General features: G+C 32.0%; 1 protein-coding gene across 5 annotated transcripts in view; it reads left to right on the top strand.

Annotated features, from left to right (window-relative positions):
- The window catches only part of LOC148619526 (uncharacterized), a 102,882-nt gene that overhangs the window by 2,087 nt on the left and 74,502 nt on the right, over positions 1–26,293 (top strand). For all 5 annotated transcript variants that reach the window (XM_088579502.1, XM_088579506.1, XM_088579503.1 and 2 more), the window contains exons 3-25: positions 803–880; positions 1,984–2,061; positions 3,032–3,159; positions 4,462–4,567; positions 4,964–5,081; positions 5,654–5,751; positions 6,379–6,459; positions 6,758–6,842; positions 8,031–8,132; positions 10,503–10,534; positions 11,178–11,271; positions 11,509–11,600; positions 12,639–12,719; positions 13,818–13,937; positions 16,450–16,629; positions 16,885–17,019; positions 17,568–17,657; positions 18,241–18,355; positions 19,444–19,600; positions 20,948–21,012; positions 22,378–22,512; positions 23,101–23,249; positions 23,732–23,844. In XM_088579502.1, the coding sequence (XP_088435628.1) occupies positions 803–880; positions 1,984–2,061; positions 3,032–3,159; positions 4,462–4,567; positions 4,964–5,081; positions 5,654–5,751; positions 6,379–6,459; positions 6,758–6,842; positions 8,031–8,132; positions 10,503–10,534; positions 11,178–11,271; positions 11,509–11,600; positions 12,639–12,719; positions 13,818–13,937; positions 16,450–16,629; positions 16,885–17,019; positions 17,568–17,657; positions 18,241–18,355; positions 19,444–19,600; positions 20,948–21,012; positions 22,378–22,512; positions 23,101–23,249; positions 23,732–23,844 (2,432 nt within the window). The remainder of the gene's footprint in view (positions 1–802; positions 881–1,983; positions 2,062–3,031; positions 3,160–4,461; positions 4,568–4,963; positions 5,082–5,653; positions 5,752–6,378; positions 6,460–6,757; positions 6,843–8,030; positions 8,133–10,502; positions 10,535–11,177; positions 11,272–11,508; positions 11,601–12,638; positions 12,720–13,817; positions 13,938–16,449; positions 16,630–16,884; positions 17,020–17,567; positions 17,658–18,240; positions 18,356–19,443; positions 19,601–20,947; positions 21,013–22,377; positions 22,513–23,100; positions 23,250–23,731; positions 23,845–26,293) is intronic.

Here is a 26,293-nt window from a genome sequence, read left to right as displayed (position 1 = left end):
ATTTTTCATTGAAATCATACAGCACTGTATTATTAGATTTTAACATATTTAACCAGTGTTTAGTTTGTTTGTTCTACAATATTGATTTTTGAACAGGAGATAAAATACAACATAGTTTTACATTGTCTACCATTATATCTCCTGAGTTATCTAAAAAATGTTGGTTTTGGTTGGATTTTATCAATAAAAAGATTTTCAAGCTGTATTTGATTATTTGGATTGACAAGATATTCCAAAATGGCTGCCATGAACAGGATAATGTCAGTTTTGAAATTCGTACTGAAAAATTCACAGTGCACTTGACAGAATGAAATTTGATATTCTGTCGCGATTCAAAATTGACATTGTTCTGTTCATTAGCTATGTCAAAATTAATTTGGTGTTATGCTGTCATTTGAAATTTTCAATATTTTTTTACTATCATGGCAGTAATCTGAGATAGATAATATCAGGCTTTAAGAACAATGGAAAAATGATAAAATTACCAATAAACCAGAAATGAACATTTACCCTCTGTGAATGTGATTAATGAATAGATGTGTTTTAGTGAGACTTGGTGTGTAAGATAAAAAATGATGTGTGTTAATGAAAATAGATGTGACAATTAATTTTTGTTGTTGTGAAATAAGGAATGAACTGTGAACTGTTATCTCTCATTAAATGAGCATGTGTTAGATTATGTAAACTTGTGAAAAGACAGTATAACACATTTTCAACATATTTGTATGATTTTTCCAACAATAAATCAGTTATTTATTTATTTACATTTAAGGCAACATTTTTTGTTCATTTCTGTTTTTAGAAGCAGCCCCTTAGGTTTCCTCTGGAGGTAAACAACATTCCTGAAGATATGGCACAACTCATGGTTCAGATTAAAAAGGTATATATTTGCTTTAGCTATAGTTCTTAGATGTATGAATTTTATAGAAATTTATGAATAGGTATATGTATGAAGTTTATATCAAAGAAGTTCATCTATTGCCTTTGAACTACTACTTACAGTTAGTAATATAATTAACTTCAGGGAATAGAGTTGGTCTTCTCTTGATTGAATGACAATTACCTGATGACATGTCTTATGTAGTAACTTGACAATTGACAAGGAGGTTTAATTTTTTTCCATTTCACTCAAAGGTATATTGATCTAAGTTTGATAGAAAGTTTAAATCTCTATGAATTGTTCAGTTACATGTAACTACATAAAAGAATTCATCAGGTGATTATCATTTTATTAAGGGGAGACCCAACTCTGTTCCCTGAAGTTAACAATTTCTTTCGCTGTAAGGGATTCTTGTGTATTAAGGTGAGCAATGAGGTGTAGAGCCTTAAGTATTTTCTTAAACCAGAACAATAATAAATCATAAGGTTAGCAATAAGGCTTAGTATTTCCTTAAACCAGAACAAAAATAAATCATCAGGTGAGCAATAAGGCTTTAAAGCCCTTAGTATTTCCTTATACCAGAACAAAAATAAATCACCAGGTGAGGAATAAGGCTTTAAAGCCCTTAGTATTTCCTTAAACTAGAACAAAAGTAAATCACCAGGTTAGCAATAAGGCTTTAAAGCCCTAAGTATTTCCTTAAACCAGATCAAAAATAAATCACTAGGTGAGCAAAAAGGCTTTAAAGCCCTTAGTATTTCCTTAAACCAGAACAAAAATAAATCACCAGGTGAGCAGGCTCTAGAATCCCTAGTACATGTATTTCCTTAAACCTAAAAAATGTAGGAGTGACTCACTGGACAATTCAGGATGAATTTTAAAGCTTATTAGTATGAAATGCTTTTTAATATACCCCAGTTTTTCTTGTAACTACTTGTTACACACACTTGATATTTTGACACAAGCTTTTATATTAGTGTGTCATATTATGGGATTTGATTTAATATTGTGTGACAACTCGGTTGATGTTTTGACCATATACTTATGTTTAGGCCAGGGGTATCACTAGTAGGCTTTGTCAGATAGATTTCTTGTTATTTCAGTTGGCAGAAAGTATGTTGTTCCATTGGAAGACCTTCCCAATAGTTTTACCACAGTCTGTTACTGATGGACAAACACAGGTGAGTCTTCCTAGAATCACAGATGGACAATCACAAGTGAGTCTTCCTTGAGTCACCTATATACAAACACAGGTGTCACAATACTGTAAAAGTACTTGTCAATGTCAACCATGAATTTAAGAATCCAAGAACCAACTATATGTCTGCAATCCCAAAAAATTGATACACACAGGTGAGTCTTCCTATAAAATAACATATGTACAAACACAGGTGAGTTTTCCTGGAGTCACAGATGGACAAACACAGATGAGTCTTCCTTTAAAGTAACATATGTACAAATACAAGTGAGTTTTCCTGGAGTATAGATGGACAAACACAGGTGAGTCTTCCTATAAAGCAACATATGTACAAATACAAGTGAGTTTTGTTGGAGTTACAGATGGACAAACACAGGTGAGTTTTCCTATAAAGCAACATATGTACAAATACTAGTGAGTTTTCCTGGAGTTACAGATGGACAAACAGGACGGAGTCTTCCTCAAAATGCTCAAGTCACAAATGAATGTAAAATTATACAGTAATTTTTTTTTGTATAAGGTTAATTTTGTTTTATTACACATATCACTCTCATTGCTATATAGAAATGTGCAGTTTGAAGAAAGGAAACTCCATCATCTCAAGAAAAGATCATTTGAAAATGCCTCAGTGTGCCTAAATTTCCTATGGGCAAATTCAATAGAATTATGAGTGGAGTTGGTTTTACTGCCTCTACTAGTAGTGTATGAATTTAAATATAATAATGCAACACTATCTTTGCTTTTTTTAAATGAACCAGGTAAAGAACCTGCACTTCAAGTAAATTTACAAACCAGAAATATGTTAACATGGCCTGATAGTTGATTTCTATAGGCTTGTAGTATATATATGAGGGGAAAACACAGCAGTCTTACAAACTATAAAAATGTATTTCCTCTTGACTAACAGTGAGTAATGATGCAGAAAATCTTTTTTTCTTTGAATCTTTTTATAGACAGAGCAGGTTTTCCGAGATCTATTTAAAGCTCCAACTTTTGATGAATTGGAGGAAGTTGCTCAGAACTCAGCTGGTGGCATGAAGTCTTTGACAGATAAACAACTGATGCAAGTTTGGAACACAGGGTAAGCATTAATCTTGAGGTCTCTGTGAAAATCAGGTGGTGGGTGGTACATAGTAAAAGCTAACCAATCAGGCAGTGTAATTTCGTTATTGACTATCTGGACCATCACACTTAAGGTATGGATGCCAGATTGGCCATCTTTTTCTTGCAAAATGTATAACATGTATTTGTTTAATTTAGCAAATTCTAAATAAAGTCATAAGCACAGAGTAGTAAAGATCGATTGTTTTAAGTTTTCCGTAAATCAGTGTTATATTCTTTTGCTAGGTGGACTATTTTCTGTACATGAAGTGCAATATATAGATTTTATCAATATTTAACATTCTAGTGCTGTTAATGTATTAATTGTAATGTTGGTGAATTTTTAGTGGTACTAGTACATTAAACAATACTGTGAAAAGTATTATTGTTTGTGGGGTATCAATTTTCGGGTTTTCTTGGGTAGGCCAAACCACAAAATAACAAAAAGAAGATCTCCATTGAAGTGTATACTGAAAATCACAAAACAACAAATCCAAGAATCCTTGAAGTTGTGTTTCTCCCCTAATCCTTGAAAATTGGTATCCAGGAATTAAAGTACTTTCACAGTATTTGCTCATCTTAACCATGCTGAATGTATCGATACCAATATAATTTACTTTTCAATCAGAACTGTTTGAACAGTGATAAAGAAGACCTGTGCTTTAAGATCTACGACAAAAATAAATCATTTTATAAAGAGATAAATCACTCATTTCACTAAGAAAAAAAACTCACTGTATAAAGAGAAAAATGATAACTGCATAAAGAAAAAAATAACGCATTTCACAAAGAGAAAAATAACGCATTTCACAAAGAGAAAAATAAATCATTTCACAAAGAGAAAATAACTCACTTCATAAAGAGAAAATCAATTCACTTTACAAGGAGAAAAATAACCCAATTTTACAAAGAGAAAAATGACTCATTTTACAAAGAGAAAAATAATTCACTGTACCAAGAGAGCAATAACTCACTTTACAAAGATAAAAATAACTCATTTTACAAAGAGAAAGATAACTGATAGGCTTACACTAATACAGTGGTTAAAACCTAGATGAGTGCAGGTAACATATTTTTAATCTTTAATTGAAGGAAAATTGAATTATAATATATCTAGGTCTAATTTTATGACAGTTAATAAAAATAATTTACAAATCAGTTGAGGGTAAGGACCATTGGAACCGGTAGTGCACAGATTCAGAATAATTAATTTTTTAAATATTTATCCTGATGACAGTTGTGAATAAGAATTGCTGGCAAATTTTCTTGACACTTTTTCCAGGGAGTTTGAGGTGGATAGCATAAATTTCCCAGGTCAGGTTCATAGATGGAGGTTGTCAAATATTCTACAAAAAGGAACATCAAATGCTCAAAATTCTTTACTAAATGTAAGTATTACAAGCACATGTATGTTAGAAAGGAAGTTCTGAGATAGAACAACAGTAAATAGGATGTAAAAAGCTTTGAAAGTCAGGTGCCAAAAATAAAAACAGCAACACAGAAGCAAGACACATGTTTGAATACTGGTGGAAAACATAAAAGAAATATAAAGTAAAATTAGAAATTTGTAATTGTAAGTTGTGATTTATGACATCATAATAGAAAATACCAAGTATGTGACATGTTAACTAGTTCCCTTGATTAATTGACTTTCAATAGGTAGTTAACGGGACAATTGACAAAGAGATTCAATTCTTCCAATCAAACAAAGATTAAAATACACGGTTTGGTGTGTAAAGATGGCTTTTACTACAGAAGTTTCATTTTTGTCTTTTTAATTTTAGGATATAGCACTGGCTCTGAGAATACTGATCATTACCGCTAGAAATAGATTTGCATCAGATTTCTTCAGTGTTTCTCAATCAGTTAAGAGTGTTGGCAAGGGGTTGTACAAACTGTTAGGTATGATCATTATTGGTATATCTCTGTATTAAACAGATTATTCCATCTCACCGAGGTGGTTTGTTTATCTAATTATGCATATTGTAAGGTACTTTAATATTAAGTTTCTTTATTGATAAAGTTTTTTGCAGTTTTGAATCAATTTATTAGTGATGGATTTGAATTTAAAAAAAGGAGGGATCCAGATCCAGTGATGTCCATTGATTTTCTATATAATAGTAATCAACCAAAATGTTAAAGCATCTGGATATGAATCCATGGTATTATATCAACCGTATGAAATATTTAATAATATTAGACATCTAGTTGGTTCATGTTTTCTGATTGTTTTGTTTGACCTACCAATGAAAAGTGATAAAAATAGGTTTGATAAATATAAAGATTTCATTTTCAACCTTTCCAGTATTGATTAAATGTCTTTTCATTTTTGTAATAATTGATGCTGTCCTATAGGGCAGTTCATCAGGTAAATTTTCCTTAAATATATTCTTGTAAAAATTGCTAACATTCTTTTTCATATGCTTTCTGTAGAAATTTGTACTTGTCAATAAGTTTATCCCATTTCCTTTCAGATATTTTCATTGGAATGCCGTCCACACATATTGAAGGAATAGAACAAAAAATTCTTGATGAACACATGAGATACCTAGTAGCAGAACTAACAATTAAGGTATTGGTTGTTGTTTTAAGGAAGTTTTACATTGGTTGTTAATTGATTGATATATGAGCTTAATTTTAGACTACACTTTCCGAGTTCAGTAGAGGATCGGCAAATGACCTTGTTAAATGAACTTGTTTGTCAACTCCCCCCAAAAAGTTGTTGCGAAGTTTAGTATGGTACGAATATCTCAAGTTCTGAAATAAAATATATATGACAAACCCATGACTGTTAGTTCATTTGTTAAATGTATCAAGTTAGACATTGCATCAGAAAATGGCTTTGTGAAGACAAAACTTACACCCACATTCACACTTATGACTGTGTGAAATTGACAAGATCTAACCTCAAGGTGGTGTATTTCAAAGCTTTACATCTCTGCTTTCAGTTCTTAACCCTGCCTAATTAATACAGTACAACAGAAATAGCTTTGTGGATTTGCAATGAGTGAGATAGTATTACAACAAAAAAATGTTTTTCTGAAAATTTAGTTCAGATAACTAAATGTTCTCAAATTGGTCAACACTAGGGAGTATCCATGGATATTAATTGCCTCTTTTTCAAGAAGAAAAGAAAGCCACATGGAGTACCTTGTTTTATAAGACATATATTGATCTCTGATGAACTTATCTATTGTAGCAAAATTCAATGAAAGATTTTGAAACATTCTGCAACTTTGTGAAACAGAAATGTGAAGAGCTTAGATCAGGAAAATCACAGGTTGGTTTTTATGCAAAATATAATTTATAGAAAAAAGAATATTGTGTTGCTGTTTCTAATTTTTGTCTATTTTGTAAAGGTCTCCTGACTTCACAACATTTTGTCAAGTGATGAAAATTGGTAGCTATAAAAGGAGTTTAAGCATTTTTTTTATACTTTTAAGACAAATTTGTAGAAAATTGATGATATTATAGTACAGGTACCAGAGATGAAAAGAGTTCTCTGATTTTACCTGCAATGTAAACAAGTTTTGATGACAAGATTTAGTTGATTAGTAAGTATTTTTTGTCCTTTTCAGAGTACGGCACTGAGACCACCCCCAATACCATATTCCTACCAAACACCAGGGAAACTTGATATAGATCTGAGATTGTTCAATAAAGGTACTGTCAAACTTGTTTTTTTTTAGTATACAAGAGCAGGTATTTGGTAAAGACAAGATCTACTGGCATATAGTTTTGCTCAGGTGCATGGAATATTGAGTTATTTTAAGTGACATCTTGTGATGTACTTATCCTTGTCATTTCTTGTCTACAGTAAAACCACGATTTAATGCCCCTTGAGTTATCGCCAAACTCATGTAATGCCACAAATTCCCAATTTCTGTACATGCAAACAACCCTGTTATACTGCCAAACTTGTGTATAGCCATCTACCAATGTACTTGTGTATAGCCATCTGCCAATGTACTTGTGTATAGCCATCTGCCAATGTACTTGTGTATAGCCATCTGCCAATGTACTTGTGTGTAGCCATCTGCCAATGTACTTCAATCAACCATTTAATGGTTAATTAAACCTCGATCACAACTGCAATCGATAGATTTACACATCACTGATTACAGAAGTACATGGCCGTAATTAGGTAAATAATCTGTCAGGAGGATTACAATAATCTGTCCAAGTAATTGTCTTGAAAACTCATTTTTGTTTTCTTTGCAATAACATTTTACAACACCATACTTATTTTTCATTCTGAATAAAGTTGTAAAAACAAATTGGTACTATTTATTTGATAAACATGTCTATGCCTAAAAGGAAGCAAAATATTTTGTTATTTTGTTGAAAGAGTAATTGTAGCTGAAGACTCTAAAAGCACACAAATAGCAGATTATTTCACATTGTTATGGGATTAACAAATTAAAATGTAGAACTGTTCATAATATTTTATTGAACAAAGACTCTTATGACAATTATATCACTAGATGAGTTCCATTATATGATAAACATTAGTTGACCAATTAAGAAATTCAACTTAGTCCTCGTAAACAACGTTGCGTTTTGGCAGCTTCCTCGTAAAATACGTTTTGACCAATGAGGAATGTCATGAACAATATCAATCCTAGAATGCAGTTTCTGAATCAGTCCATTATGATGAGTTATGTTTTGTTAAATCCTTTTTGTACTATATTGGACTGAAGTAAGGCAGCATTAAAAAGTATCATTTCACGATGATTCCTTGCTTATCTTTGCAATAGACAATCATAGATCTGATTTTAAAACTGAACAGATGCAGGATTTGGACCATACAAAAGCTGTGTTAAATTTGTGTATAATTTCTTTCTTTTCTAGATCTGATAAACAACTGCTTGCCTATTCTAAGCAGTATTTTAGATAGGGGTTCTAGAGGTTGGTTTCTCCAATATAGACAGAAAATGATGCAAGATTTACAAGGTAAAGATTTAATTGAGTGTAATAGTTTCAGACTGACTAATTGACTCCAAACAAAAGCAACATTCATGTGAAAATTGTGGTTCAGTGCATTTTTATAGCTATTCATGTATACTATACAAGGCCATGAAATAAGTAAAATATACACACATTGGAAGTTGAAATGTTCATTTCATGGTAGAAGTCATGATAAAAAACAAAAAAATTACCTGATTTACTGTGAATAGAGGGGACATTATAGAGTAGGTAGAAGCTTACATACAAGTACCTCAGACCTGTAATCTACAGGAAAAAAATAATAGAAGTTCAACACTTTCTTAATGCTTTTAAAAAGTCCATGAATGATTTTTTTCATATACCAGGAATCTTTCGAAAATTTTTGGATGAATTGATTTGGTAATCCTGCTTTTAGACTCCTCAGAAAATCCCAGTACTGTGGAACTGAATAGATTTACCTTGTTAGAGTTGTTTCAGGGAAATTTGGTAAAATTTTGAGTAAATCAAGGTAACCATGAAAAAAGAAGTTAGTTGGTTAAACCAACCACTTTCTTACTTGTCAAGAAGTATGACTATCTTAGTTGTTGAAATTTGTGCATTTTTACCAAAACTTTAATTAATCTTATGTCAATTGTAGTTGAGTTATCAGGTAAAATGGCATGTAATGTGCAAGGACTGTTTTGAATAGATTACATTGATTCATACTCAACCATGTCCATTTCATTTGGTTAAGAAATGACTACTACTGGTAGTTCTCACTGTGTTTCTTTCCATTCCTAATATTTTTTGTCTTATTACTTACACAATTCCTAGTACCCGGTAGATATATTTCATCAATGTAACTAACCTTTATACTGGTAACTGTCTTCAATATATGTGAGAATATCCTCTTTGAAGGTTTTCCCATATTCTATAGTATTTTTAACCAGGATTTATATAATGTGAAAGTACTTTAATTCATGGATACCAATTTTCATGGATTCTTGAATGTGGTTTTGAGATTTTCAGTACAAAGATCTAAGGGTATCTCATTTTCGTTGGGAACAAATTTTCGGCCCACCCATGAAAACCATGAAAATTGATACCCCATGAACAGTAGATGGAATATTATTGATGGAAAAAAATGTGGTTAGCGATTATGCATTTTCAGTTTCATTTTACTATGAGGTGGCTGTGCTGTAATTACCTTTGTCTGTCTGTTTGTCCCACATGTGATTTGGGTCACATTTTCCCAAGCTTCTGCTTGATACATCAGTTATCTGTTTGAATAAATTGATAGGATTCAAAATAGTGGAGGATGTTTTCTTAACACATCTTGTGCAATCTCTAACCACATTTATAACAGAAATGTTGCTTTTCTACATGTTTTTTAATCTATACCATATATTTGTTGTATGGTTTTATGCCTACTTTCTGACATTAAACTTTGATTTTTGTAGACCGTAGTCAGTGTTTATTGTTGAACCAACCAGAATACTTAAAAAAACAAAATCAAACTTTGTCAAACTATTACATACAAATCTAATGCATCCTTTGTTCATAGTGAAACATGGTAGGATTCAAGCCTATATTGATGCATGGAAACTCCAGTATCATTTATATATTAATAGATGTAGGGGTAGTTTAAAATGTGTTTGCATTGTATTGACTTAGAAAGTTTATTGTATGTAAATGTATAAAAACATCTTAAATGAAATGAGAAGATGTTTTTTTTTGTGAAGCTAGTATTTTGCTGATTTTTATATACTGTTGAAAAAACATTTCATGCTGTTATTTAAGGAAAAATAGAAAAAAATTGCCTTTGACACCTACATTTTATTGTATTCAACTTATTTTTGGGTTTCAAGCTGTCAGTTTGATTTCTCTCTACTTTTTTTGGGCAAAAACATTTTGTGTTCTATAATGAAGGGATTTAATTGGTGTATAGTTTTTCTTTATTTCTTGATCATGAATTTAGCCAAAATAAATCACTTAGAAAAAACTTTTCGCTGCAGGTTATTGGTGTATGCTATTAAATCCTGAATACGAGACCAGATATCTCCCTTGCTAAATATCAGAATTTGAATAATACATGTATTCCTACAATTTTTATGACCCCACCTTCAGGCTTGGGGGGGGGGGTGAATTTTTCTGCAGCCCATCTGTTTGTGTATGTATTTGTCTTTCCATAAATTTTCTGAAACTAAATCTGAAGACTCATTTAGGAATATGACTCTAAAAATAATATACAGCGACAGCCTGTAATGAGTTAAACTGTGTGTAACTTTTGCTTCTGTTGCTCATCAGCTTCCTCTTTATGGCACATTAAGGACACCAAGGTCACCCATGTCCTCTAGAACAGGTTTCTTCTAATTGTGCATTTTATTTTTGATTCAGGTCAAGGATTGTCCAATGAAGAGATGTCAAGAGTAAGTTACATACATTTGTGACAAGAAGTGGTGTACTTTCTGTCAGTTGCCCTTCCTTTGCACTTTTTCTAGTCTTGTCTTGTTAATTAACTGAAGTAACATTAAGAAATGAATCCTGTTTATCAATTTTTAAAAGACTTAATTACTGTTATTTATTTCTGCGGTGGACATATTAGGGTGTAAAAAGAGTACACAGAGGAAACTGCTTTTTAACACTATGAACTGTTCACATTTTTTTAAACTGTAAAAATTGATAAAAGCAAATATGTTCACTTGACAGAATCAGTTAAAAGTGGCAACCACAAAAATTAATCTGTTCACAGTACATGTATTTGGTTTAAATTGTTTCTTAAGTACCAGTACACACCGAAGAGTTTTGCTCTTGTTTTTATGTTGGAATGCTTAAAAAGTGATGTGGTTAGAATATTTGAAATTAAAAAATTAAGAACATGCCTTATTTTTTGTCTTTATCTATTGCTCATTGTTAAATGTCTTCTCTTTTCTTACAAATACATAACCAGTACATCATTAAGATTTTTATCCCTCTTTGCTGTCTTCCATGTGTTTCTTTCACCTACTTTCATTCTATATTCATGCAATAATACATGTATCAGGGTAATTTTATAATTTCTATCTTTTTTAGAGAATAAATGATTCTATTATGGATGAATATTTGGACAGGGTTTTTGAGGCCATAAAATCAAACACCGAATTAGAGAACCTACAAGAAGGAATAGGTATGTTAAGATCTATATCAGGGTATGTAGTAGTATTTAGGAAAAGGGCTTGTTACTCTAAAGACTCTGCATTTTGTAAAAAGAAAGTAGAATATCTGTGTAATACAAGTTCTTTATTTAAATGTATATAGGAGGACAAGGTTTTTTCGTTGAATTTAGCAACGAAGGAAAGTGTTATCAATTCAAATTTTCCAGAATGATTAGAATAATGAATATATTTGTTTGATGGAATTTTAGGTGCTCTGCTTGTTGACCAAGCCAGGACTGTATTGACAATGAAAAAAGCTGTAGAAAGCATTCAAGACAAGATGGCTAAACATAAAGAGGAGGTAAGAACATAATTACAGGAACTTGTCGACTTGGTGGTGGTTGGTGGAGTGTTAGATTAGTTGGATCTTATCAGGATATAGTCATGCTGATTGGTTGGTTGGTTGTTGGTTTAGGGAGTGGTTAGATGCTTCATTGAATGATTATTGGATTTAGGTTGGATCAGTTGGTTGTTTATTTTGATGGTTAAATTATCAGATGGTTGGATGGTTGGTTGGATATTTCATTGACTCATTAATTGATAAGTTGGTCAATTGATTGGTTAGTTGGGTGTTTGAGTAATTGATTTGTTTATCAGTTAAAATGTTGATTGATGGGTTGAAATTGTATTTTTTTGTAAATTTTAAATGTTTATTACCCATACTTTTGTATTTTTAAGTAGCATGGATATATGTAAATGAAATTGATGAAACCTCTTAATACTTGAGTTTGTATGTAATGATGTTGATGTATTCTTGACATGAAAGCAGTCTTAAATTGGTGATATTTTAACTGATTAGATTTTGCACTTTGATATTGATGGGTTTTAAAATTTAAATCTGAAGACATTGGTATAGAGGCAGACATGAAAGGATGTTGTGTTTTCTTTCACAGAAAAAAGCCCCCTTTCATTTTCATTGTTTTCGATATTTTTGTTCTCTACAACACAGTGCATGGATATAGAAATGTGGGCATCAGTGTATGAAGTGTGTGTCCATCCCACATTGTAAACAATCCAGACCATTTATTCATTTACATTATTGATAAAAATTGTATGGGTAATGTGTATTGCTGGCCTTTAGACTAAGTTTGAATTTGAGTGTGTATGATTTATATAGGGTGAGATATTGCTTTATGTAAACAAGAAAGAGAACAAACTGAAAAATAAAAGGAGAATAACATATCATGTGATTTACTGCAGCTGTTGATTAATCAATGAGAAAAAATGGAAATTTCTAAATTATAAAGTGATATTTATTTCAACAATACTTACTTTATAAGTCTGTGTTGTATTGTATTGAGCTTTAACTCTTTTATTGTTTTTTTTTTTTTATTTTCAGCTTATTAACCATCTGAAGTCAGGATATCCAATCAAATCTAGAATTCAACCATGGATGAATGAACAGATTAGAAACTTTGAGGTACTTTTTAGCTCACATGGTGTCGGTCATCATCTTTTGCCAATCATCCATATTGTGTTGTCTGTTAACTTTTTAAAAAAAATCTTCTCCTTTGAAACTCTTAATCTAATGATGCTAATTTTTACCACTGTTGTCTTTAGAGTATGTAGTTTCAAAATTATACCTGACATGTTTGTAGTAAAAACAAAAAGGCTTGGTTAAAAATAGGATATGGGGATGAATCTCTTTATTTCAAGTTATATCTCAAAAACTATGAGTTATAGAGTGAAATAATGATAACCCTCCATTTTTGGTTTGAAGAGCTCTACCAAAGTCTCAGAGAGTTGAAGTTGTAAATTGACACCTTATGAGAGTTACTGCCCTTGAAAGTGGAAGAGTAATATTTTTACAGTTTTTAGGTATTATCCTGAGAACTATAACAGATGGAAAGAAACTTTCAATTGATGAAATGATTCTATGGCATATTGTCCCTACTATGTCAGAGTTGTAGTATGACTTCTAGTAAGGGTTATTGCCTTTAATAGGTGAAAAATAGCATTTTTAACTACGTTCTTGAAAATCATAAGAGATATATAACCAATAATTTAGGTGTTTAAGTGTCAAAAAATTTCCATCTACAAGGACTTGTTTTTATAACTACATAGTGTTAATGACTTCAATGTCTTTTTATTGTATGGCTCAGTGGGTGACTGCTGCTACTCTAAGTCTCCTTTGAAACCTTGTTGGAAAACACATTTTAGCCAATATCTTTGGGACTGTTGATCTAGTTTTCAAAATAAGTACAGATGACACAGTAGTATAAAAAGGGCACTAAAGAGTATTGTGCCAGAGTCAAAAGGCCCTATCAGAACACATTTTAATGTGTCTTTGTTGAACAATGAATATGGTTTATTTATTGCATAGTTTCTAAAAGAATTTTTCAATGTAAATGAAAATGATATACAGGGATTTAAGATAAACCAGACAGCTATGACGGAAGCTACTTTCCATTTTCCTTTGAAATGCAGAGGGCACATCTGGGAGGAAGTTAGCCCATTGATTTAAGACTAGGTGGGATGTGCACAAATATTAGTTTATATGGACATTTCAACATTTTAGGCTGACTTTGCTATGCAGAACCTGTATTCAGCACATGAGGAAGCTATCAGGATCTGTGAAGATCAAGGATTGAAACAAGCTGTATACTTTCTCAAAAGGGACCTGACTTTTATCAAAGAGGTAGGTTTGACCTTCATTTTTAATCTTAATCTGATTTATTTTTGATACCTCTCATTTTGAAAGTGAGTAATATGTAGTGGTCATAGTCTCTTCATCTGTTCATCCCTCCACTACTTTTTTTGTACAGTTTTTTCTTCAACTAATGTGAAAGTACTATAGTTCTTTTGGGTACCAATTTTCGTGGTTTTCGTAGGTTGGCCAACCCACGAAATTTAGTTCCCAACGAAAAAGAGATTTCCATTGATGTGTATACTGGAAACCACAAAACCATGAATTCAAAAATCCACAAATTTGTGTTTCTTCCCTAATCCACGAAAATTGATTTCCACGATTTAAAGATTTTTCACAATACATATCACAACCACTACATATTCTGATAAATGCTGTCGTCACCATTGTCTGGGTCGTCATCCACAAGCACTTGGTTTTTGTGCATTAACTTGAATATTAGTTGGTTGATCTTAATTAAATTTTATAACAAGGTTTCAAACCACAAAAGAAAGGTTGGTATTGATTTTTGGGGTTATGGTCACAACCATTTAGAATTAGGGGCCAAAAATGTGTTAAAAATAAGCATTTCATAGAATTAAACTATGTAACTCCAGTAAAAGCATAAGAATGTCTATGATGTTGTTTCACAATATTCTATACCACAATGGTCAGACTGGTATCGATTTTGAGGGTTAAGACTTGAATGTTTTAGAAATTAGGGCTCAAAAAGGGGTGCCGAAAACATACATTTTCCTGATGTCGAGACAATAATTTGACTGAGTTAATGGATTGCTTGAAAATTGTATAACAAGGTGCCATACGACCAAAGAAGGCTAGAATTGATTTATGGGGTTAAGACTAGAGTTTTCTTGGAATTAGGGGCTAAAAAGAGGCCTGAAACAAGAATTTTCTTTGTGTTTGGACAATAATTTGAGGAAAAATGAATGAATCTAAGCAGTTTGCAACATTGTTTTGAAACTTTGTGGGATGTAAGATAGCCACATGGATATGTGCATACTGTCAATAATTTATGTTTGGACAAAAAAATTGGAGAAATGATAACTGTTTAACTTTGGCATTTTTTTTTAGCAAAACTTGGTTTAATGCCTTGTCCACAACTCCTCCTCAGTGACTTGCAGGAAAGTTTTGAAACTTATTGGGGTTTAAATTACCATATTGGGATGTACATATTGTCAGGAATTAATGCTAGAACTAAAATTGTAAAAATTATGATTGTTGGAACTTACACATTTTTCAACAAAAATTTCTCTGGTGTATTGTCCACCACTCCTCCTTAACAACTTGCAGGATTGTTATGAAACTCAATGGAGTGTTAGATTACCATATGAAGATATGGATATTGTCAGGAGTTAGTCATATTCTGCTATTGTATTGTCAACAGAAAATAGCACTGATTGCTGAAAATGGCAGCAAATTGTGCATCAAAAGTGCTTAGTCTATCCACCATAAATATTGTGTCCAATATGAAACATATCTCCACATTGGTCCCCAACTGCACTGGGTTCAATTGGCTGTGGGGATATAGTCCCGTTAGGGTCAATGTCTATTTTCTTTATTCCTGGATAATAATTAGAGTGAAAGGGAATGAATTGCTTTGAAGTGCCAAACCTCCAATAGGAAGGTTTAACTTGATTTCAAGGTTTCGACTACAGCCATGTAGGAATAAGGGGCCTAAAAGTGACAGCTTCAATTCTGGTCCAATTCTTATCCTGTTTCAAGTATCTTATCATAATCAAAATTCAAAGCTGTATTAAATTTGAATGGTGTGTCCATACTTGTCCCAAACTGTTTAGGGTTAGACCTCTGCAGTATTATTAAGCTGCGCCCTGCAAAACATTTTATTGCAGTTTGGGAAAACCCAGAATTTAAATTCCCAATGAAACATAAATTTTCCTTGAAAACTTAGAAGCTGCACTCTAATTTATAAAAAAATATAACTCCACAAGTAAATGATGTATTGAAGAACTGTAAAAACTGATACCCATGAATATAAGTACCATTACAGTATTAGATCAATGCTGGTTTCTCTTATTTTACCCCCCCCCCTACCCACTATAATGATAGGGGTGTCAGTCTTCCTTTTATCCAAACTTCCTTCCTTCTGTTATGCAGATGGGTACCCATCTCTTATCTGTTACTCCTTCTTCACCACTGAATGGAATGTAATTAATGAAACTTCCACAGAATTGTTTTCATGTTTCTCTTTCACTTCATTTACTTTTATTGTACAGTTAATACAATAGCTCGTAATCCTACAGTCCTCTAAGGGTTTGGTTAGGATATGTTTGGCAATAGCTCGTAATCCTACAGTCCTCTAAGGGTTTGGTTAGGATATGTTTGACAATAGCTCGTAATCCTACAGTCCTCTAAGGGTTTGGTTAGGATATGTTTGGCAATAGCTCGTAATCCTACAGTCCTCTAAGGGTTTGGTTAGGATATGTTTGACAATAGCTCATAATTCAAACATTTTATATAATTCTGTTTTCCAAATTTGTTTCAGAGAGAGTCTATTTTGATAACAGAACTGAGCAGAGAGAGAACTCCAAACAAGATCTTTACCTTTCATTCAAGAATATGGATGCCAAAAAACTATGTTATCACCAAGGAAACCAAAGGTCAAATAGAGGTCATACAAACAATTGTCTTAAATGACATTCTGCCAAAGAAGAACAAAGAGAGGGTTAGTATTTCCTTGATTGTTGTGTCTTTATACCCAGTGCTAGGCATGTCATGGTAGACTGTGATGCTCATGTTCATTTGTCTGTCCATCTGTTCACTCATCTGTCACACTGTTGATTTTTATGTGGTAATTAGAGAACTACTCTGTCATAATATGGTGTTGTGGACTATAAAATGTAGTTTGATAAAGGTATAAATTATCATTTATTGTAAACCATCAAAAAAAAATTATCAATTAATAAATTTATCCTTTCAGCAACCACCAGACACATGTTTCTCTGTACAGAAGGATACTAAGAGAATGACAACTAGTCACTACCCATTCTGGCGTTGGTGGAATTTTTTTGTACGAACACTTACATGGATGAAAAATTCGCTCTTCTTTTTTGGTGTAAGTACAATATGTGTAAACTCTTACATGCATGAGCAATTAAATATGTTCAAATGCTATTCATCAAAAATTGTGCAGAATGTGAATTATACTGTCTGTTTTTTTTTCTTTTGCAAATTAATTGTTTTACACCTTTCCAGTCTTTTCCTTAAGCAGGAGGATATAGAATTTAGGTTTTTGCTTTTCTACTGTTTCTCTGCCTCTCAATCTTAAGTGGCTTAGATGGACTTCTTGCACTGATAGGTGACAAGATGGTTTTTATAAAATTTTAGGTCATCCGGTAATAATTCATGCTCACTTTGATTAAAAATGGGTTTATACAAGAAAAAGCTTGTTTCCACCACACAAACATTAGTTTGCTATGATTAATGAAAATTAAAATTGTACAGATGTAAGCTTTAATAACTAGAGAAACACTTACAGTTTAAGGTCTGCATATTAAAAGTCAAGATCACTATATCTGAAAAAGTTGTGGAAGGATTAATAAGGGAGAGATGGTGGGGTGGTGTGCTGTAATGAATTTTAAAAATTTCTTTATTCAAATGCAGGTTGTCATTCCATGGTGCAGTTCAGTTAGCTTCAGAGCATTGTTTGGTATCAAACAGTTCTACCCAGATACACAAGTGAGCCAAGAAAATGTAAGTACCAATATATCGTACTGAGCATTGCTCTGTTATATCCTCCTCAAACAAAATTATGAGGATATGTAGGAAGTACCATGTCTGTCTGAATTACTGCCTGCCTAGCCATGTGATTTGTTTTTGCTAGTCAGGGCAACACATTATGGATATCAATGAAACTTAAGATGAAGGTTTGGCATAATATTGTTAGATGGGGTTTACATTTTCTAAAGCTTGTAAGAACTACTCTACATGAACTAATAAAATGGATTTAGGTGAAAGTTTATATGAAAGCATGAAGCAGGATTGTTTGGTGCTTGTTTGCAAAGCGAGTTAATTCAATGTGAGGATATTTCTATGTTGCAAGCAGATATATACTAAAAAGTGGGGTTTGAGTTACTGACGGATTGACTTATATGCGAATGTATATGGTAAATAGAAATGAATTAGTATTATAGGTATCAACTGAGATATTTGATAAAACTATAACTTTTTGGATTTTGTGTATGCTCTGTGTCAATGTTAATACAACTCAAGATCATTATTGTTTGGATATTATATTTACAGAATTGCATGTTGTACTTTTTCTATATGTATTCAGGGTGCTTTGTACAAGAGAGAATCTTCTAGGACACAAACCTTGGTGTCCAGAATCCAAGGATTATGGGAGCATGTTAGGAATTGTAGGAGAAGATTTGAGGAGGCACCTGATAGGGGTAAGAAAATAAAATAATGAAATTAGTGACCTTTTAGCTGTGGGTAAGATATAAATGAATATAAATGAAGAAAATACATGTAAGGTACTCTTTAGGTTTTCTTCAAAATCTGAAAACAGTCCTTTGGTAATATTATGAAGTGGTCGGTGTAAAAACATTATTGAATGAATAATTGTTTGGTCATTATCTAAATCTAAGTCTGAAGGATATTTATTTTAACAAATGATGCAACTTCCTTTGAAATGTTTTTTTTTTCTACAAGCAGACATTAATAGAGTGTCAGGGTTATATGAATTAGAATCAGAACTTTGTAAGTCACAAAGACTTCTATCTACAAAAAAAAACTTTTACATGTAAATATGATGATAAATATATGATGCGTAACTATATCCAAATATTGAAAGTTTAGAAATAGCACAAAGTAGAAAATTCAAATAGGTGTACATCGTATTGATGTTCTCAGAAGAAGCAAAGTAAATACTAATTGGTCTTTGGTTTTGAATGCTTTCAACAGTAGAAATTATGGATCAAAAACAAATAATCAACAGAACTCTCACGCCTTATTGGTTCAAAATCTATACAGTTATTACCACAAACACTACCCAATTATAAACAAATATGAGTTTAACAGATTCCTTATACTGATATCCAGAGGACTCACCACATATATATATGCTTCATAAAATGATACCTCTGTTTTAAGTACTTTGGTTTGATGACAATTCTTCTATTGTATAAATACTATTCACTATGATATATAGTAACAACAGCATGCTCAAATCTCACAAATTAATTATTTTAACAATTTTTTACCTGCTTTTCACTTTAAAATTAAACAATTTTTTTTCAGGGATATTATAAGAGTGCTTGTCTGATGAAGATTTTAGTGTCTTGGGTTATAGGACAGAATCTCTTTCCCTATAAATCTTCGTTTTTCCGGAACTTTTCTTTTATGATTCTTTATTCAATACAAAACTCTCAGTTTTTATTTTTAATTCTTGTTTTTTGTTGTCTACATAGAAAATAAGGTGTGTTTTGTAACTCTTCCACCTTGTACAGCTATACATAGTATTTTTTGTTCATTTTAGGATTTCTAGACAAAAGTTTTGTGAGACATGTGAACAGATTCTGGAACTATGTAATAAAGGGTGCCTTGGGTACTTGTTTGATAGCTGTGTGTATGCCAGTGATGTGTATCATGATGTCCACATCATCCATGGTGTTAGCTTTAACCACACCTGCATGGTAAGATATGATTTACAATCAGAAAATTACAGTCATACTACCTTCTTCGATCTGGGACCCAAAACCTTTTTTTCGGATTCTTGCCTTAACAGTTCAGTTCAACAATTTTTCCTATAACATCAGTACTCTTAGTCAAAATAAATGTCTCACTGCGATATTTCCTTTCTTGTATACCTTGTATACCTTAATTACATGTCCTGCTCCTTTTAAAAGGGAGTTAAACTACTGATCATTATGTTTGTCCTTCCATGTACTTATAGTGAGCACCGCGAAGCTGTGAGAGATCTACGGTTATTATGTGTACTTTCTAAATTTCCCTTAAGGTTCCCCAATATTCTAATGAAAAAAAAGACATGTCATGGAAGTAACAAAAAGTGACTGTCCTTACAGAGAAAATTCATCATTTCCTTCAATCAAACCAATAAAAAATATAGGTTAAAATTACGTTTCAGTAAAAATAAATTAATCTTTTCTAATAGTTCTCAAGTATTTTTCTAATTTTTTTTACTTATTAAAAGAAGTGAATATGGTGTTTTTAAAAAGTTTGGGAAACATGTGGATGTATGTACATGTATCTCCGCTGTTCCACTGTTGCTGTTGTTGAGAACCTAACCCACCTTGGAAAAAAATATAATTCTGATTGTATTACCCAAATTGAAGCATACCTTTTCTAAGATAGGAAAGGCAATCATTGTCTTGTTTGCCGCATTCATCTGCATCTGAATTTTGTTTATGTCACATGATATGCGTAAAATATTCCCACCATCCGTGCAGAACTTTAATATTTCCGGTATCTGTACAGATTGATCTGACCAGCCAAAACTGTAAAGATGTTGCTTGAGATGCTTTAAGGGTTAAAAATGTGAAGTATTGCGAAGTGCTATAAAGTTATCGACCATTTTGAAAGCAAGGGGTATGGGGTTTGAATTTTGGAAAAACAGTTTTTTTCAAATTACTCATTCATTGAAAAAAAAAACTCCCCCCCCGTTATTTAACAAGGCAGATTTTCAAATAAAAATATTGATTTCGCTTGCTGCTTAGATAAAAGTAAAAATATTGCACTTGCTAAGCAAAAATTTTCATTTGACACCCTCCCCCTTTGCAATGTCCTTTATTATTTTCACGAGTCTTGAACAGATGGCACATGTATGGTAAAGCTTATGGTGCTTGCTGATTTAGGTATTGCTTACTCCGTATTAGATCACCCATTGATTCAACAAGAATGTTAGGTATGACTCAGCAGTTTGTATCTTGGTTGTCTTTTTATGTCCTCATGGACATCAATATTTATAAAGTGAAATTTATTGTACATGTATCTCTAAGAAATTAGATTTTTTTTCATTTCAGGATACCATTAGTGACTTTACTTGTTCACATATTTGGATTTTTGATTTATGATTTTGACTGTCCAGGTAGGTCTGCATAATTTTAAGAAAAATAAAATGATACCTACAAATATAAGTATGTTCACAAAAAATTAATGACTTCATTTTTTAAAAGAACAAATGAAATACACAATATTCTACTATGAAGGAAAGCTACTAGTGTCATATGCTATCTACACATGTTGTATTTTACAACTGATCTTAGATATGATGAATGCATTTTCCCTGATATTACCTTTTGTTATACAGACTTTCCTTTGACTACTGCCTTGACTTTATCAGTTTGGTTATTTTGTTTTTAATCTTCTTTTGACTGAGGTCTCAGTGGTCAACCTCTTTTGAGAGTCCACTAGTCTATGAGAGTCTACTTTTTTTTAGCAAGACAGGTCCTATTGTTTACCTGCCTGAAAAGAATGAGTGATCAGTTCAATTATAGAGATATTGTAACATAGTATTTTCTGAATATTGTTTTTAGAAAAGTAAGATTTTTAAATCAAAATCTTGGACATATCTTTCAAAATGTTTTAAAGTATCGAATTAAGAGTTAAATATACCTCCTGGAATTTTGTTCTTTATATAACATTTATCACAAATGCATCTGTCATGTTTGGGGATAATATAGCAAAAGTGTAAGAAATAATTTGATTGGTTGAAATTGAAGTTGAGGAAGGATTAAAGAATAATCTCAATTTGTGATTTTTTATGAAACCATGCCCATGCTTTATTTTTGAATTGTAGATAAAATGTTAACTTAAAATATATAGGGCAGTGCAAGTTGTAACTTTTTTAATATGAAATTCAAGAAAGTTGATAATTTCAGTTTTTTTCTCAGTAATTTGTTGGACCAGAGGATTAAGTAAATGAATTTTGTTGAGGTACAAAGAAATGGCTACTGTAAACATGTTAATTTTTGTGGATTCTGTCAAGTGAACATATTTGCGGTTATCAATTTTGCGGTTTCAAAAAAATGATTAGCGTTGTATAAGTGTTAAAAATCAATTTCGTGTGTACCATTTTTCACGGTTTTCTGTCCACTGCGAAAATAGCAAAAATAGTACACTGTGAAAATTAGTATGTTTACAGTATGTGCTTCAGCAAATCATTGCTTGTTTGCAATGCAGAATTTATTCTACTTGAAGAATTCATGAATCTTGTACAAAAAAATAAGTTTTAGACATTTCCCTTCTCACGATAACTTACCTTAAATCATTTATTTGAGTAATTTCCTAAATTTTGACTTAAAGGTAACCTCTAAACTTACTGCTATAAATTGCTAGGGGGTTAAAAATGAATTTTTTATCTTTCTAAACTACTGTTAAAACCGTATGTGAATGTTACTTTGTGTTGTTGTTGATGATATATCGTAGCTTGCCATGTTATTCTATGTTTTAGATGATAACAACAAAATATCTACACTTTTTGAGGCCATTATTTGGAGACTTCTGATCCAAGGTTGTATTCAACCAGTATCTGCCATAGTATTTGGTAGTATTTGCTGTCCTCTTGCTTCTCTTGGTGTTACAATGTGTAAGTAATGCCATGATGGCTTAGAAACTTTGTGTAGTCAGTTATAGATCTAAGATATCTAATCTAAGGTTGTGTAAATAGAATGCGAATAAGCCAAGCTGAAGGTGGAAAGAACACTTTTGGGTGATCATTTGTGAAAAGTTAAGAGGAGTGCACACAGTGATTTGATTAATCCCTGACATCAATTATCTGCTTTTTTTGTTCATTTGTTACAATGTCAAATGTTTATTTGGGATTCCTTCAGGAAATAGTATATATATATAGCTGGCCGAGTGGTCTAAGGCGCTGGACTTAGTGCAGGCGGTGTTGCCATAGATGTCACAGCAGTATGAGTTCAAGTTCCGTGGAGGGAACGACAAAAATTTGCTTCAGATATAATAGATGCATTTTCCAATTCTAAATAAGATTACAACATGAATAAACATGAAGTAGCAGATTCAAATAATATTTTCATAAATTATGACATCAGGAAAATCATGGCAAACTTTCTCACATACTTCTTCTGTTGAATTTCTGCATCTGACTTAAGGGAGATTTCAGGTTACATGCCATCATATACTATGCTTATTTTCATTGTACTTTTTTCAGTTGGATTTTTACGAAGGACTTTGAGAGGATTCTGGGACACTATCATATATTACATTGTAATTAAACCTCGAGCTAGAGTGCCATCTAATAACAGTTTTGTGGCCAGAAGAACTGCTGGACCGGGCTTGGCGGCTAATTTTTTCTTCCAGGTAATTGAGAAAAGATCTTATTTTTGAAAGAACATTCATTTATTTTAGTTTCCTTTTAGAAGTGAGTTGAAATTTTGGTATGTTTTAAAGGAATACTAAATTTTATTTAGACAGTTCCTCATTTCTTACTAAAAAAAATGGAAAAAGACCAGACATGTGTGTCCCATGTTTGTATCTCATGGACACTTATTTGAAAAATTAGTTGCTTCTGATAAAATATTATTTATGGGGCAAATTTATATGGCGGTAAAAAATTGTGATTGTATAATGCTATCATGTAGATCTCTTGTACCACAAAGTGCCAGACCAGAAAAGGGAGGTTGGGATTGAATTTTGGGGTTGTGACTTGTGTAGGAATAAGGGGCCAGAAGGAGACCAGAAACAAGCATTTGTCATGATGTCTGTAGAATAACTTAACTATAAGAGAATGGATCTCTTTGAAATTGTTTATTTTTGAAAATAATCAGTGATGTTTATTGTAGATTGAACCAGAGCAGGCATTAGCAGCTTTTGAGAGCATGTTAGAAAGGGAGGAATTAGAAGCTTGGAAAGGTCACATGTCTGAGCTGATTGAGAAGCCCAAGAAGGAGTACAAGTAAGTGGTCACATGTTTTCCACGAGGTATACACTATGATTTCGGGTCACATTATAGTCATATGGTATGGTCATAGGGTCACATGGCATATCCCATGATTTCAGTCACTTGAAACTGTTTACTTGTTTAATGTCACTTTGTTTATATGACAGGTAGTAAAAAATATCAATTAATTGTTTGCCAGTTCAAATCTTTCAATTTACCTTTTTTCTATTTTAGATTTAGGGCAATAATGCCTTTCATTTTGCTTAAACAGTAGAGCTATTGGTAATATTTCTCAGCCATTGAGTATTGATGTATTACAGTATGAAATCACAGATGTTTTGCTCAATGAATCCAAGCTATATCTCTTATATCCAGGTACAGTCTAATGGCTAGGTTGTTCCTGAAATGAATTCAGTAAAAATGTTACCATGTCTTAGAGCCAAGCTATACATTTTTGCTTGCATTAGGAAGTTCTGTTGTATTGTTCATTTACAAGGCTAACTTAAAATAATTTCAAGCACAAAAATACATTTTTGGCAATTTCCTGGATGTGAATTTTTGCAGAGTGTTTACCCAGCTATAAACTTGGTGTAACCATGTGCAGTACTCTGATCTCATGTTGTGTTTGAGTTACATGCTTGAATTGTCTCCCTTTATAGTACTTTCTTTTTTTGAGTCTTCTAGTATTTTCAGTAACCCTAACTGATATAAATACAAGTAGTGGGTGACATAGTAATACTGTTCATTCAATTTTCATTGGAAGTATTTACATCATGGTTTAAAATTGACATCAATGTTCTGATTTTTTTATTATCTAATTTGTTATCAGAGAATGAATATCAGCTGATGTACTCCGTTATCGACCAGTTTTGTCTAACTTTGAGAGTTTTCCAGACTTCTGTGGTTTTTTTTTGAAATTTTGGAAGGTTGTTTAAATTAACACCAAATAGAAATATATCATGCCCCTGTTTATCAGTAAATTTCTTGTTCTGTGGTGTGTAAGAGTGATGAAGGATTTGAAAAGGGAACCAGTTAGAGTGTCTTTGTGAGATTTATTTAAAGACCACTTTGAAATTGATTTGATATGATAAATTAAATTGCTGGTTGCCCAGTACATGAATGAAAAATTGTGTAACAGATTAGAGCCATTTATTGAATTTTGCTATATCATTGGATTTGATTTCAAATTTGTGTCACAGCAACCTTCTTTTTCTCATCTCTGTTTATATATTAAATATCCACTTACATTTTGCGTTTTTTGCACTTTTTTTGTAATGCTTTCACCAAATAAGTTTGTTTTTGGAATGTGGCCTTATTATGAAGAGTTACAGATTAAGTTTGACTTTGGTAATGGTTGAATGATTTTTACGGAAGTTATGGCCCTTGGACTTAGAAAATTTCAGTGAATTTAGTTTTTCACACTTTTTTTTGTAATGCTTTTACCAGTTGATTTTATTTTTGTATGTAGTCTTACTATGAGAAGTTACAGATTAATTTGAACTTTGGTTACGGTTGATTGATTTTTATGGAAGTTACGGCCCTTGGACCTAGAAAATTTCAGTAAATTTAAAGTTCTTCTCACTTTTTTTTACAAGAGGGACAATGGAATGCTGTTCTTTTATTTTAGAAGCTCTCTTAAGACAAGTTTGACTATAATATATATGTTTATTACTAGAAATCATATACTTTAATATTCTTACAATAAATCTTTTATTATAAACCAAAGTTAAAACTTAAAAAAAATATTTGTGTTCTACCACAGATTTGAAGCCATATTTGCACAAGTGCAGTATGGGAGTTATTTGCATGCTGATGTTCAGTTGCTCATATTCTCTGACTTAAGACTATTGTTACCTTTCATGGTAACTCAAATCAAAGTCTTTGAAGTAGATGACACCACAAACAGTTAAGAATTTTCTCAAGACTTCAGTAATTTTTTCAAGTTTTATTGTGTTGGGGCTTGTTCTGAATATTACCTTGCTATGCCATTGAAGTAAGTCTCAAACAATGTTATGTTTGTAGTTTTTTTAAGTAATGCCCCCCTAAGAAGTAAAAAGGAGGTTTTTGTAAACTTCATTATTGTCAAGTTTATATTATCAGACTGAGTTTGAAATGAGCATATTTCCTGTAATTGTATGTTGTCAAAGTGAAGCAGGGAGAAAATTATCAGTTCTTGTTTAGATGATTTGAAAATGTTTAAGAAAGTGAAAAATATGTTGAATCTATCTGAGTTATTCTGAAATCTTCTACTTATAAACTTGATAAACAAGGCTGAAACACATTTGTAGTTATATGAACTTAAATTATTCAGACCTGAGGCTGAAAATGATATTTCCTTGATCAAATTTAGATTAGGTCTGTATGATCATTGATGTGAAATTTACGATTGCGAAATCTTTAAAAGAGATATTTTATAGAGGGTATTAAATGTTCGCTTTATTTAATTACCAAAGTAAATATTAAA

This window comes from Perna viridis, chromosome 4 (genome assembly GCF_037379345.1).
Source record: "Perna viridis isolate PV_CMFRI_1.1 ecotype Kerala chromosome 4, ASM3737934v1, whole genome shotgun sequence".
Lineage (NCBI taxonomy): Eukaryota > Metazoa > Mollusca > Bivalvia > Mytilida > Mytilidae > Perna > Perna viridis.
This window is presented reverse-complemented; position numbering and strand designations above follow the sequence as displayed.